Here is a 16,271-nt window from a genome sequence, read left to right on the forward strand (position 1 = left end):
CCAGTATTCAAACCTAACTCCAACTCCACACCCTATGCCATTCCACTTCATGCTGCTTTTTTCACAACAGAGACAAAAGAACCCTATGCAGAGAGATACTGTGGTGGAGGTCAGGATCAAGGGGTTTTAAGAGCCAGCAGTATAACTGTTCCCACTACCACACACTGCCTCCCACTCCCGACCTGAAGGTGCATTTGCTTGTTCCATTCTTTTCCTCATGTGCGTGCCCAGGACTATTTTCCAGTCTCCCGACCTCTGATGAAACTCTGCCGGCACCCGGGCTGTTAAAGAAAGTTTTAGGCAGTGAGCACTTAAAATGCTGCGGGGTGTGGGTCCACTCAGAGTAAAAGAGTGGGAAATCAGCAGTGAGACAGCATGCGGAGCGTCATTGTATTTCCATCAAATAAAGGTATTGTCAGGGGCTTAGAAGCTTAAAGAGCCCGTGTCAATATTAGGTTTGATATTTTCAACTACTCCAGTTGTTCGGAGTGAACAATTCAGCTAGAGGCTGAATTGCCTTTAGAAAGGCTAATCAAGGTGATCAGCTGAGGTTATATCCATATACAAACTGATTTGTTTGGGGCAGTCGGGAGAAGAAATTATGAGGAGATTCCACTCAACCCTCTTGCGCCAGAGGGGGATGGGGAGATCGGCAGTGGGTGTAGCCAGATGGAGGTAGCACGTAGGGGTTAAGTACGCGGGTGCGGGATTTAGTCTCACTGGATTCGCAATCTGCTTAGGAGTTGTGTAACTTGGGGCACGTTACTAAATCTGGCTAAGCCTCAGTTCCTCATCCGTAAAGTGTAAAGCATAGTACCTGGCATACGTACAGTAAGTTCTCGGTAAAGGATAGCCATCCTCCTTATTAAACTGGCTGCTCTTCACCACCCTAATTTCACAAATACTAACAGTTAATATTTTACTTGCATGTGAGTCCCTAAAACTCCTTGGGAATACAGTTGAAATTGTAGGCAGTGCCACATAGCTGATTCCTGATGAGAAATAACCAACAACTTGCCTTCTTGAATCCATATAGTACCCTCCTTAAGGATTACACCTCGTGCAAATGTTTTGATTGTATATTCTATAATGATTTACTGATATTGACAGAACGTTACAATTTTTTAAATCTGTCATTTATTTCCTTTGTAAAATTTGGATAGAACCTTGCTGAGCAGTCCAAAGTCCGAGTCCTTCCAGACAAATGCTCCCCCTGCTGACTCTCTTCGAAGCTGCAGGGCCATCTGAGGGCTAACTAAGTTGAAAATGGGAGGATTGGGGGAATTCTAGCCGAGAAACTGGAGGGGACACGCTAACTTGAATCTGATTACTGTGTGCATATTGTTCCAAAGGCATTACTCTTCTCTAATTCTGCAAATTATCAGAGACTTGAGAGGAGCAGGCAGGGCATCTATCCAGGTTAGTTGACATACAGATCCTTTTGTCAAACGGAAAATACAAGCCAAATAATAAAAGACACGAAGGGTATGAAATGAATGGGACCAAAGACTACAGGATTTGGGAGCTCCATTTTAAACAATAGCCTTTCCTTTGCTGATGTCTGACCAGAGTCTCATCCTACTGCAAATTCTCTTCAAAGTAGTAGTGATGTGGGGATCAATTAATGATGTAATAGCAGAATTTTTATTGCAACCACTTTATGACTTTTCTGGCTGAAGGCCATAGTTCTCAGTCTTCGGGAGATGGTTTCTTATTCTGCACATTTTTTAAAAATCTGTCATAGAATCGGCATTGAATAGAGTGTAGAAAAGACACATACTTTGGAAGAAAGAATGGGGCGAGAGAGTCTGATGAAGAGTTTGTGCACAAGAGAAGTGGTCACAGTTTCAGCTCTTGATCTTGCAAAGCTAGTAAAGTGCAGATTTCAAAATTTACTTACAGGCTGAAGGTTATAGCACATAGCTCACTTTTATTATTATTCCCGAGGTCATAAAATACATTTTATTATTAACTCGGAAACTCTACTTCCATATGATTACAGATAACAAGAGCGTTGTATATTATTTTGCGGTGTTTTATGTCGTTTTTCTCTTGTTGCTAATCTACTTTCATTCACTTCCTCTTACATTTCTTCAAAAGGTACGATATGCTCCTTATAATGCATTTTTATAAATACTAAATGTGCAGCATTTTATAGCCATTTCATTATGCCAACCTCAAAATCTGTCTTGTGCAACAAAACTATTTGAAATGAATGTTAAACATTTTGAAGCTGCATTAATGGAGGGGAAGAAACTGGAAAATGACAGGTCTTTTTAACTCAACTATAAAGTCTTGTCTTGTTTTAATAGATCCTTTTAAAAATGTCATGGGGCTGACCCATCAGTCACTTTTTATATAGCCTCTGTGTGAAATGTGGGTTATTAAATGGCTCTAGTTTCATTAATGAGAAAAGGGAAATGTAAAAATTCTTACAGAGCTTCTTCCCTGTGAGTTCCACTGTACCTTTTCTCAGTGAAAGGATTTAGGCATTCATGCCATAAAGGAAAGAAAGCGGTAGAAATTCCACCAAGACTCTTGTCAAAGCTACTGCTGCCTTGAGGGGAGAATGTTGAATGCAACCTTGTGCATTTCACACGGATTCCAAGGAAGCTCCTTTTCCATCTCTGCTGAGGCTTGTGGATACTATTATACCATTTCTATGTGAATATTCACCAAAATTCTCCATGCACATAGGAATATCATCATATTAACCACACAGTTGCCCGAGTCAATAGCTATGTATACAAGAGGCCACAAAAATGACCATTTTGCATTTAGGTTTATTTTCAGTCATGTCAACAGCCAATCTCAGCTAAGTCCTACAGATCAACCACATGATTATCTGGGTCACCTATTATGGTGGCCAAATAACCAGATTAGCATGGGCAGGCTTGATTTTAGATCATACAGACGCAGTCCATTAGCCTTGATAGAATGGCACAAGTGCAATTTCCATAAATTACTTTATTTTTCTCCCCATTTCAAGTAGACAATGCATAAACTGCCATTGGTATTCGCAGCAGCTTAATACACCCCTTTCCATACCAAACCATGATTCTGGAAATACTCCAAAATCAGTTCTCCTCTTGGTCTCAGGAAAACCCCATCATTCCAAATAAGGATAGCTTCCCCAGTTCCATTCCAAATGAACAACAGATAATAAACAATAATTATCCAAACATGTTTGCTTTTCCTACAACTATAATTCTCAGTTATTGTCAGAAAATTGCATCATCTGTAATGTATACACCATTCTGGATTTTCTTAGACGAACTATGACTGTTTTGTAGCACCAAAATGTGGGTATTTCTTTCCTATTTTCTAAGTATAGTTTATTTATTTCCTATTTCGCCTCTCCATGCCTCAGTTTCTTTATCTGTAAAATGCCTCTGTTTTCTAATCTGCAAAAATAGTACCTAACCATAGAGAGGAAGGATTGAAAGAGTTGACCCATGTGAACCCAAAGCAATCAGAACAGTCTGGAAGGGCTCAGTAAGGGTTAGCTATGATTGCTATCATTTTTATAACCCTATTACTACAGATGCTACTTTGAAATATTAATCTTTTATGTGGTAAAATTATTGCCAGAGTCAGATCAGTCGAGGATAAATTAAATATATATGGCAACAATGAAGAAAGACTATAAAGGTCTAAATTCCTAACTGAAATATCCTGTAAACGTTTAGCATTTGGACACATTCTTTCTGCCTCATCCCAATGTTTTTACCTCTTCTGATTAAGAGGGACATGTTCCCAGAGGAGATACTGAGAGAATATAACCCTTAGTTAGAGAAATCCGTTGCAAAGCAGATTTTCACATCTGAAAGGCAAAAAGTGTGTTCAAAAATAAAGAAGGAAGGGTGGTTTTAAGCATCCAGGAACCAATAGGAATGACAGACTTCAAAAAATCAAGTAGCTTTGTTTTAGTTCATCAATAAAGAACACCATTTATCAAAACACCTGCCAAAACCATTTGACCAGAATGTAAAGTCAAAAACAACTGAATTTTCCAGAGGCTAATAAAAGTTTATCTTGGGACACGGGAATTTAAATTTGCTTCGAAGTGGTCAAATGCCAGTACAAACAGAGACGAGCTTGATTTGCCGGCTTTCAGCCCAGAACTGCCCTCTTTCCCACAGAGCCTGGGGATGTGCCAGGCTCCTGCGCCGATTCTTCCCTTCATGACAGAGTGGGTTCTTTTCCTGCGAGCTTTTCTGGGCATGGGAGAGCAGAGCCTAATCAGGATGGAGCTCTGCCACGGAGAGAACTAGCCTAGAGAGAATGTGGCGATGTTTTATAAAACCTAGGGACCAGATTTTCATTTCTGCAGCCAGAGCCAGCCTTCAGCAACACTGTGAAGGAGACGAAGCTGCCTCTGAACGAGCCGAGCCGCATCCCATCCCTGAGCATCCGGGGCCCTCCCTGGCCCCTGACTCCCCACAGACCCTCTCCCTGGGCAGCATTCACGGTACAGGACCGTTGCTCCCAATCCCGGCTGCACCAGCGCTTTATACATATGCTACTGCTTCGGCCTAACCCCGGCCCCGGAGGGTCTGATTCAGTTGGTCTGGGGTGGAGCCAAGGCATTTTTGTGCATGTTTTGTTTTCTTTCATCTCAAGCTTCCCAGATGATATTGATGTGCAGGCGGAGTCGAGAATCATTGAGGTAGGAGAACAATATTCCTCAGCTTGGTCTGCAGACCACTGCAATCACCAGGGATGCGTCCAAAACTCAAGTTCTTGAGCACTCAGATATATCCGAGTCTGCGTGTTCACAAACACCCCACGGAGTGCCAAAGGCGTGGCTACCTTTAAAGAACCAAATGTTTCCCTGTGACAACTCACCCGTCTTCTGTCCCATTCTCTACTAATTGGATTGGCTCATCCAAGATCACGTGATAATAGGTTCTATTGAAGTTACTGGTTAACATTTTGACCTAGTCTTCTAAAGAAAACACAGAGGGTGATTCCAATCCGAAGAATTTCTATGGCAGGCTGGTGAGGATGGTTTTGTTTGGTTATTGGGGGTGGGGGGAGGTAGGGGTGGAAACAAACCTTTTAGTGCCTGGCAGATTCTATTATACAGGTAGTTCCCTACTTCACTTGAGGCCTGTCCCGTGTGCTAAGGCTTAGTTTGTAAAAGGGGAAAGTTTTGATCCCTGGAGTTAAGCTCCTGAGCTCCACTAGCCATTTCTATTAAGATCCTAATAAATATTATCTCATGGCTCCTTGCCTCACAGGTGACCAACTCCACAAAATGGCAAAGTCTTTATTAAATTTACTAAACTCAGAGTGAAGAGTACCCCTCCACTGACCCATTTCTCTTCAAATATGTGAGGCTTTTTGACTCTGTGTTTCTCCCATGACATCAGCTTACATCAGTGGTTCTCAGCCTTGGCTGTACCCCGTAATCACCTGGTGAGCTTTAAAAAATGTATGTCTGGGTCCCACTTCCCAGGCTCTGATTTAACTGGTGTTGGGTAGGCCTGAGCATGAGATTTTTTTAATGAAGATCCCAGGTGATCCTACCGTGCAGGCTGAGAACCCCTGGCCTTAAAGGAGGTGGGAGAGCTCACACGGGAAGAGAATCTGATAAGTACAGTTCTTACATGTAAGCAGGAGCTGGTAAAAAGATATCTTTCCTAGGATTTTAAAAAAATCCTGCTTTACAAGCCATAAATGCCCAAAGAGCATTATCCATGTACCATCATCATCTGTCGTCATGACATGGAATGTTGTGAACTTGTTACTTTGGTTTGGTGTTTTAATTCCCTGACATCATCTACGTCAACTATCCTGAAACCACTTCTCTTTCCAGAAATAAAGATACGGATTTTTTAAAACTGAAATTCGGCTCCTCCGGGTCTGGATTGGTCTTTGTTTTGTCTCGTAGGTCGCTGTCCGGGCGCATTGTCGGAGGGGTTTGGTGGTTCTTCACCCTGATCATCATTTCGTCCTATACTGCCAATCTCGCTGCTTTTCTGACTGTGGAGAGAATGGTCTCTCCCATAGAGAGTGCCGAAGACTTAGCTAAGCAGACGGAAATTGCGTATGGGACCCTGGACTCCGGTTCGACAAAAGAATTTTTCCGAGTAAGTGCTTTGCCATGAATTGGGCCGGCTGCTTTTTATTTTATCGTCTTCTCACAAAGGCAAATTCACAGGGGTTTTAAAGGAGGGTGGGGAAAGTGTGGGGATGTTATCAAAGCAGAGCGTCTTAAATACAGCACGGCTTGGTTGGTGACCCAATTCGTTGTTGTTGACAACTAAGACTTGTGTGCAGCATTACAAGGGGCATATTGAGAGCACAAGTCTCGAATTCCCAGGTTTGAATCCCACCCCTGCCACACAGGGATTGTTTGTCCTTGGGCAAGTCATTTCACTTCTGTCAGCCTCCATCGCCTTGCTTGAGAAATGAGGGGACTGAACTAAATAATATGCGTTGTCCTTTCTAGCTTTTACGAAAGCATGATTTTATTATGTCTCAGCAGTTCACAGAAGGTAGGTACATGGCTCTGCCTAAGACTCTGAGGAGTGAAACTCTCAAATTGCACATTCTATTTTAGACAATGGTTTCCTACTGAAATGTTTTATGCTTGTTTCAAGGATTCATATCCATGCTGATAATTCAATTTTCAGGGAGGCTGGTAATTGTTTAAATTTCTTGAGTACACTTATTCCACGCCCACCACCCCATCATCGGCCAGATCTTAGTGGGGAAACAGCAAGGTGTTCATGAGCAGAAGTTAGTAAAGCTGCATAAACACTGCCAAGAGGAAAGATGAAAGGAGATCGAAGCAGAAAATTATAGAAAGAAAATAGGATGGACAAGCCACTTTTACATAAACTATCAAGATCTTTGTTCTATACCAACTGAACTATAAGAAAGGCCACCAGCGGAGTGTTTAAGAACTCAAATGTTGCTTTAGTTGCCCCAAGCAGGAAAGTATGGTGATTAGAAAATGAGCCCATTCTTTACATTACCACTGCCGGCTACTGTCGCCAGTAAAACTGCTTATAGCAATGATCCAGAAGCCACTTATGTAGTAGGTAAAAGGGAAACACTTAGTCTCTCCAGCCAATAATCAAGTTATTGGATGGTGGGTCTAATTACTGACCTTTCCTCCAAGTCCAGGGTAAATAGATGTTGGTTCAAAACCAGCTTATTTCAAGAAATCAGTAAGAAATAGATTTCTGCATGTATTATCGTGAGCTTTGTCCAATTGCTTCCTGGGAAACCAGGAGTACCTTTCTTAAAATTATAGCAATTAGCTAAAAACTGTTTTCATTCCCTAAAAAAGAAAGCATTAGTTCTGGGACGCTTTCAAGAATTCTCAATGGCTCTGGATATCCCTTTCTCACTTCTACCACTGTTTACCAAGCAGATCAAAATCCCCAGCCAGGGAGAGGGGCCCAGTATTGGAACCACCAATGAAGACCTTTTGGAACTAAGCTGGCCTTGACCCTCACCACTATGGCAGTCCCAGAAACTTATCTCGGAATAATCCCCTGCCTGCATGAAATCATTCGCATGTTTCAGGGCAGCAAGCCAGGGATTTCCATCTGCTGAGTAGTCAGCACATAATCAGCTCCATGGCAAGCTGGTTTTGGTATCAACCTTCAGCAGCATCCCAATCGGCATCAAGTTGCTGTATGAGGTAATTGATCACTTAGGCTATCAAGACACCAGACTTGGACCCTCTGATAAGAGATACGCGTTCCATTGGAAAGCATTTTACCTTCAAAAACGATTAGAAATTAGGAAGGTGTGCTTTAAATGGTAATCGATAGATGGCATCAATTCCCGTTAAGCTTTCAAAGGCCATTCATCCATACTGCCAGCAAAAGACCTCTCTGGGAAGATTGATTAGCATTAAGACTGGAAAGCGTGACCAAATAGTCATTGTCCCCATACCCAGACCCCACCCCCGCCCATGCATTTTGTGTCTTTCTCAAAAACCAGGAAAGTGGGACGCCTGGGTGGCTCAGTCGGTTGAGCGTCTGCCTTCGGCTCAGGTCACGATCCCAGGGTCCTGGGATCGAGTCCCGCATCGGGCTCCTTGCTCCGCGGGGAGCCTGCTTCTCCCTCTGCCTCTGTCTCTCTCTCTCTCTGTCTCTCATGAATAAATAAATAAAATCTTAAAAAAAAAAAAAAAACAGGAAAGTGTCTGCTAATCCATTCAATGATGGTTTCATTAAAAAGCATCATATTACCAGAGCCAATTTTAATCAACATCCAATTCTGAACATAGCTATTGCCACATTCTAATTGGTTTGCTGTTTCTAATGTTCACCAATTCCTAGTGACCTTTACAGCCAATGAGTAATTCGTATGGAAATGGAGTTGTTATGAAAATCTGATTAGAGAGGGAGCTGGATATTTCTAGGTATAAGAAAACGCAAATCATTTTCTAATTCTCACGCACCACTTTTCTTTTTCCCCAAATGGTCGCTGGTGACAGCATTAGGATTCTGTGGGGAAGTTCTTTCAGGCAGCACACAAAGGTTGATGATCTAAGAGTGAAACTGAGCAATCTAGAAAAATCTACTTTTTTAGCCTGCTTGTATTGAAAATGTCACGTAGACCTAACAAAGGGTAAGGTTGGTATTCATATAATCAGGGCAGGGGGGGTGCCAACGGAAGCCATCTGTCCTCTCCATGTTCTCCACTCCACCCTCCTTGAACCACATCGATCAGAGAAGACAGCCAGCCAGAACACATCATCTCTCACTCAGGGACTTCACTGAACTAGCTTGTCACCACCCTCCCCCACCCCCCAATGATCTCAAGGCAGTTTTAAGAACAGTTACTCCACCATGCTAAGAAAAAAGTGAGGCCCTCCGATGGCATGCCTTCTGAACTTTAGAGAATAAAACGAGATCACATGCAACATTTACAAACATAACATGAGCTCATTTCTTCCGATTTTCCTACATACTAAAACCTCAGGGACCAAATGGTAATACCATAAAACAGCCTGGGGCCAGCCCTCTAGTTCTTCCACTAAGAGAAAGAAATAAATAAAATACAATTCCTTTCTAATTGCCCTGCAGACATTTTTACTCATCCCGGATAAGGCTGCCATTAAAATGATGGTATTTTAAAATGATTCCTTTGTTTCTCTCATTTTCCAGCTATCCTTAGCTGTTATCTGACAATCACTTAAAGTCACGGGCACAGAGAGGCCTGTTCCATCAGGAAAGGTTGGGGGGGGGGGCGGGACTGAGCAAAATGCATGCAGCTGGAAGAGACTTCTGAAATATTACCGTCAGCCTTCTTGGCTTGCAAACTGATTTCCTTAGACAGCAGCTCCAAAACGAAATGTCCCAACCACAGTGGAAGTACCCATGCTAACAAGCCAGTTGACAGCTTTATTGTCATTGCCCAGAGAAATGCCGCTATGATTTCGAAAGCTGCGCCGAAATGATCATTCTCCACTAGGTTTTGGAAATTTAACCTGATACAGACTCATGATAAAAAAATAGCACTGGGAGAAAAAGCAATTCCAACATTCTCTCTGCCTTCAGACCCCTAGCAATATAATGAGATGACTATGATGCTTGATTTCTTTTCCAGAGACTTGGCTGAATCCCCACTGAAGGTAGTTCAGGGGATTAAAGGAGGTGTTTTGTTGTTTTTTTTTTTTTAAATGAAATGTTTAATATGAATTTGAACCCCTTTAAGAAATTAAACATAAAAGGAGAGGAGTGGAAAGAGAGTGAGTTGCTCTAGGGCCCTGGGCAGGACAGAGGAATTGAACTTCATCTGGAGACCACCATCTTCTGACTTGCAGACGTTGTACGCCCCGTGTAGCACAACTGAATTACTCACGGAAATTGTTTTGTTTGAACACAGGACTCTTTGACTAATTGTCATTGGTCATTTAATTTTTTTTTAATTCAGGCTGTAAATGAAGAGCCCTCCAAACTGATTTGAAAAACAGTCCCTACTAATAGTATTTAGATCCTGCTTACACATTCAGAATCTCTCTCTCTCCCCCAGCCTCTCTCTCTCTCTCTCTCACACACACACACACACACACACACAAGAATTTTCAATTGGAGTCACATGTCAACATTTCTCAGTTACCTATTATAGGGCTTTTGAAGTATATGGGGAAAGGGGAAAAGTCTCCCCACAGATGCGCCTCTGCTGAGTATGTTGACCTTTTGACATGGTCAAGAAAACTAACCGTGAATCTTTATGCTTTGTTACAACTGAGCTATGCACACAACAGACCTCCCTAACCCCATAACCCAACCCCTAGCCTTAGGAAACATGTCAAAATATAAAATCCTTTTGTTAAAAATTTTCTCACCAAGTACTATGATGAATTTGCAATTTTGAAAGACAATATACTTGGACAACTGCAACCAGATTTAATTGGTTTGAAGACACATATGATGAGACCAAATGTTTGAGGACACAGCCAAACCACACACTAGGGACAACATAATAGCAACAACCAGAGATGAGTTGACATCGAGGGATGGCAGGTCAGAGACATTTGTGGTACATACCACTTGACAGTTTTTCGAAAGAAAAATTTGTCTTTTAATTTTGACATGGCTATTTGGATGCCACCTTATCAAAAACAGTCTTATTTTCCTATGTCGTACACGACAAGACTCTTAGACCTCAGAGGTCAAGACTGGAGGTAGAGGCGCAGGCACAAGGAGAGGATGCTGAGGCCTGACCACATAGGCCTCTGGAAGAGGGAAAGGTACACCCAGACAGCTGTTGGCTTTTCCCAGCCCTCAGCAGCCAGGGATCTGTGGTTCTGTAGGTCTTCCTTGCATGCAAGTCTTGACCTGGGTGGAGAGGACACCTTCCAAGGGAGTGGAGGTTGGTTGACCTGACAACTGCCCACAACTGACAACACACCTAGTATCTGTCTCCAAGAGAAAGGAGATAATGTAGCAATGAAGACAGGCTAATAATAATGCCCTAGATTCTACTGTGTATTCTTCACTCTTTCAATAATAACTCTTTTTTTGAGCATACTCCATATACCAAGTTCCAGGCTAAGCACTGAGGCTCCATCTCCGTACACAAAATTAAATTTCTGCCTGTCTTTGGCCAAATCACATGAAAACACCTAGACAGGGTTTTCCACCATACTTGGAGGTTATTTCGGGGGACAGACTGACCTGAAATATAGGCATGTCAGGAAACTAGATGATCACACCTCCAGGGCAGCTGACAGTGTTTAGTTTTATGTCGCTCCTTCCCCGCACCTGCCAATCTGTGGGTACACCCCATGGTGAATAACAGTAGGGTTAATGATTCTTCACAACCCCAACACGAAAGTCAGGTAGGTAATGAATAAAACAGAAATGGCCTCTACCCTCTGGAAGCTCACAATCTAGCAGGCTGTCAATTTGCAACACATATTCACATACATTACCACATTCGATGCCCTTGACAATCCTGCAATGCTACCAAAACAGGTATGATTGCCCCCTACCTCATGGAGGAAACACATGGGGCAAAATGGCTTTGTGGCTTGCCGAATGTCACTCAGCTCCACGGGGAAGAGCTAGAACTCTGAGTCCAGATTGGGTCCTCTGTCCATCCCATCTCACTGCCTTTCTGGCTTGAGTGTTCACAGAAACAGGGGGTGTTATGCATGAATCAAGCCTCTGGTGCAGCACATGCTAAGGCGTCTGTATTATCTCCTAGTTGATCTTTGTCTTTATATCCCTTAATGGATCAATTAGAAAAGAAAACCTATACACACTTTTAAATGACATTTTCCCATGCTCTGACAACCTCAAAAGGATCCAAGATAAGATGGCATAGAAAAAGGAAGACATCCATAAAACTAGAGTGAATGCCACAAACACAGCAAACGGCTATTATTCACAGCTGATTATAGTTTCTGATATGCCAAGGGTTATGTTGTGGCTGGATAAAACTGGAAAGAAAAAGAGAGAGGATGAAAATGATTTCTGGTTCTACATCCACTCATGACTTTCTTGTTTTTCTTTGGGTAAGAAGCATTTGGTCTCAGTTTCCTCATCTATCAAGGGAATGTTCTCTGCTTTACCTTCCTTATAGGGTTAGTAAGAGGATAATATCACAGAAAGATCTCTAAAAGTAGGAAGGGTTCTGTAAGTCCCAGGAGACTTTTTTTTAAAGATTTTACTTATTTATTTGAGAGAGAGAGAGCAGGAGGAGGAGCAGAGGGAGAGGGACAAGCAGACTCCAAGCTGAGTGCAGAACTTGACGCAGGGTTCAATCTCACAACCCTGAGATCATTACCTGAGCTGAAATCAAGAGCCCCATGCTCCACCGACTGAGCCACCCAGGCGCCCCAAATCCCAGGAGACTTCAGAGGAAGGGCCCAACACTAGAACAATTAAAGCATAAAGACTCCCAACAAGGCTCTGTGGAGACATGAGGGAGGGGTATTTCCCAAGAAGAAAAGAAGAGAAAATAAAATAATCTCTGCTGGCTCAGTGGAAGAGAGGTGGGTTTCTGCCTGGCTTTGGGAGGAGAGAGAAAGCTCGCTTGTATCCTCCCCCCTCCCCATCCTCCTGATCCCATCCCTACCCCTGTTATAAAATACTACTCCTGACCTCATCTCTTAGTCCATTTTCAGCCATTCCTTTGTGGCCTGCAGATTCAACCACTTCACCATGCACGAGTCAGAGCTGCCCTTGAAGACCACCTAGAACCTTCAGGTGCTTCCAAGGGGGCATGCAGGCCATCTGCCCAAAGTAACCAACCATATGGATTTCATTAGCATTTCTCTGTGAGTCCTCCCAGGTAACCTACTTGCTTATGAGAGCATTTCACAGCCCAGAAAGCCTAAGGGAGTCTTCCTTTTCTTTGAGGCTGCCAACTCTCTCAGACAATGCCAGAGTAATTAACACCACACAGGATCCCCAGGATCTTGGGGAGAACTCTGAAACTCTCTTCCCTAGAGTAATTCACCTCAGGATCTCACTTTCTTTCCTTAGCTGACAAAATCAAATCCCCTCAGCGCTTCTAGTTGGAGGAATTGGGCCCATCTGTTCAATTAGACATTCCTTGAGTTCACCTGGCAAGCTGGCGCAGGTTAATTATTAAATTCTCCTTCATCACCATGCAGATGTCTAAAAACTTGACCATCAGGATCAAGTAAAATTTCAACTTCCTGAAACGCAGCTAACAAAAATATTCGGTCAACTAGAATGGTTGGTTGCACTCTACTTTTGTTTTTTTGTTTGTTTTAAGATTTTACCTATTTATTTCACAGAGAGACACACAGTGAGAGAGGGAACACAAGCAGAGGGAGTGGGAGAGGGAGAAGCAGGCTCCCCGCTGAGCAGGGAGCCCAATGCGGGACTCGATCCCAGGACCCTGGGATCATGACCTGAGCTGAAGGCAGACATCCAACGACTGAGCCACCCAGGCACCCCTGCACTCTAATTTTGAAAGGAAAAGGCAACTCACACAAACAAAACCTTGATATGATTTTTTTTCCAAAAAAACTACTAGGTGATGTCCTGCGGTCATATTCATCCCAGTCTTCAACATCTTCTACATTTTTAATCAGAGAGCAAATAAATATTGAGGGTCTATCATATCAAGTTAGGCACCAGGGGGACAGTAGTTACGTTTTTGCAAAATGGAGTTAGTCACCTGTGAAAATACACTTCTACCATAAATCCATCTTCTAAGAAGAAAGCAGTAAGACACAGTAAAGGCATGAAACACAGGGGCTTCTGGACTTGAAAATTTTTTTGAGGATTAACCCTATCCAAGTAATAATGCTGCAGTGAACATTGGTGTACAAAGAGCTCTTTGAATCCCTGTTTTCAGATCCTTTCAGTATATACCTAGGAGTGGAATTGTTGGATTGTGTGACAATTCTTTGTTTCTCTGTTTTAACTTTTAAGGTCTATTTTGATACAAAAGATGAGGACATTTTCTGTTCTGTTTTCTTCCCATTGCTGCTCAAACAATCCTACTCTTCTCTTAGGCTATAAATGCCTCTCTCCCAATAGGAAGAGGATGCTAGGGCAGAACTTTAGCTAGTATAGCTAGTATCACAAAGTTTCATCTTAATACAGGACTGCAGCTGAGGGGGAGGTATGTGTATGTATGTAAGTGTTGAAAAAAACCTAAAGTCCTGTCTATATCACGTATGTGTATGGAGGGTCCCGGATATTTTAGCTACCAATTCCAGCTTGTAACAAACCTTTGAGGGAACATGCTTTCTCTTTCTGTGTTTGTGCTGCAATTCTGATGCCCCTGTAAGATCGCACCAGAATGCAGGTGATGGATGGTAGAATGAAACTCACCTTCTTTCTGTTCTAAATGGTTGAGAATGTTACCTGTCTGATGGAAGGACTTGGATAGTGATGATCTGTTGCATTTCTTTCCAGTTCTGATTGTGGGCATCTGTCTGTACATTATTGATCTCCTATGTGCACACTCCCTGGTGCCCTAATGAAGAGGTTCCTGAAGGTGGTTGAAGGTGCTTAGCTGCTATGCCTAAAGAAACCTGAATTCTGGAACTGAATCTTCTCAGTTTTGTAAAAATTCTTGTGTGTTCACAGCCTGATTTATTTGACTCTCAATTTTATCTTCTTTGAGTCTCTGGTCTGGGTTACAGACTATTTCTTTTTTAAGATTTTTTTTTAATTTATTTATATATTTGAGAGAGAGAGAGCACGTGTGCATGAGCAGGGGGAAGGGGGAAGGGCAGAGAGAGAGGGAGAAGCAGGCTGACCACTCAGCAGGGAGCCCGACACCCGGCTCCATCCCAGGATGCCAGGATCATGACCTGAGCCGAAGGCGGACACTTAACTGACTAGGCCACACAGGTACCCACAGACTATTTCTAGCATCATTCAGTAGCACTGATTTTCCAACCCACTGGGTAAAGAACCCTGTCCTAGACATTCTGGGAATGAATAGGAGATGCCATCCAGACCCCTGAGTCCAATATATAAACAATAGGGGAGTCAGATGAATTAATCAGAAAAGGTTTCTGGAGAAAGGGACATCTTCAAAATATTTGGAGAGAAAAGATTTTAAAGTAGAAAAAATTTAAAAATAGTTCAAGCGGTACGTGAGAATATATATGTGACAAAAACAACAACAACAACAACAACAAAAAAACAAGACCATGACTTTATATCATGTTAGACTATGGCTATTCTTGACTGAGGAACTGTTAGTTTTCTATAGGGTTCACACTAAGATTTGTTTGTACAAGATAGTGTATGTGTATATGTTTGGGGGAGGAAATTTAGGATGGAAAAAAAGGTTCCCAGAAAAAGTATTGCTTTGAAACAATAGCATCATGGTAGAAGTCAATCTATAGACTGCCATGGGTAAATTGGAAATCATTGCTTGAGACCAGGGTGCTCTGAGCGATGTCTTATTTCTAATTTCATCATTCATATTTGGCATGTGAAGATGAGGTTCATTAAAAAGGGACTCTCCAAAGAATACTTTGCTTTCTTTTAAATGAGTTTGAAGAACCAGTGTTGAAAAGCAAAATCCATCGCTGCTTTGGCAAACAATACCAAATGAAAGATTTCATAACCAACACTTCATGTTTAAAAATAATCCCACTATAATAGACATTATTTCAGCCAAAGTGAGCAGTCCCTTTTCCTGAATGTGGTAGTATTAATGGGGTAATCATGAAGAGAATCATATTAAAGCCCCTTTGCACAGAGTTTTGAGGTTTGATTTCCAAATATTTGTATCCTGCCCCTTTCTTCCAAACAGACACACATACACATGTGTGCGCATGTGCACACACACACACACACACCACCACCACCACCACCATCATTTGGGTAATCGTAATGAACAAATATCTGAAGTTTGTTATATATGAAAGCAGCAGGGAGCAAACTACCCCACTGGCCAAAGCCTGAAGCACATTTTTGCTTTATTTTCTCGGCCTGGGGTTTCAGCCAATTGTATAAGCAAGAAGGTTGAGAATAGCATGGTCAGTGATTGAGGAGAAATATAAATATATTCAAGGAGGCTTGGATACATTCACGCAAAACAGATCCATAGAAAGTTGTCCAAGGTAAGAGACAGGTGCTTGGAGGACACCTTCAGAGTTTTAGAGTTGACATCAAGAGGACAACCATGCTTCTCATAGCTCCGTGTTGGTCTTGTCTTAAAACACTCCTAGCTGGAATTGCCCAAAGAGCTGACCTACAGGGACTGGTCTACAATTTTTTGCAAGATTGTTTTTCACATCACAAGAATTGAGACTATTTAGCTTGAAGAAAATATGCAGCAGTAGAATA

General features: G+C 42.3%; 1 protein-coding gene across 1 annotated transcript in view; it reads left to right on the forward strand.

Moving 5' to 3' along the window:
- GRIA3 (glutamate ionotropic receptor AMPA type subunit 3) overlaps positions 1–16,271 on the forward strand; it is a 275,026-nt gene that overhangs the window by 213,091 nt on the left and 45,664 nt on the right. Inside the window, exon 13 of the mRNA XM_035008174.1 lies at positions 5,897–6,095. Within this exon, the coding sequence (XP_034864065.1) occupies positions 5,897–6,095 (199 nt within the window). The remainder of the gene's footprint in view (positions 1–5,896; positions 6,096–16,271) is intronic.

The sequence above is a fragment of the Mirounga leonina genome, unplaced genomic scaffold (genome assembly GCF_011800145.1).
Source record: "Mirounga leonina isolate KUSES-001 unplaced genomic scaffold, KU_Mleo_1.0 Mir_101664, whole genome shotgun sequence".
In the NCBI taxonomy this organism is placed as follows: Eukaryota; Metazoa; Chordata; class Mammalia; order Carnivora; family Phocidae; genus Mirounga; species Mirounga leonina.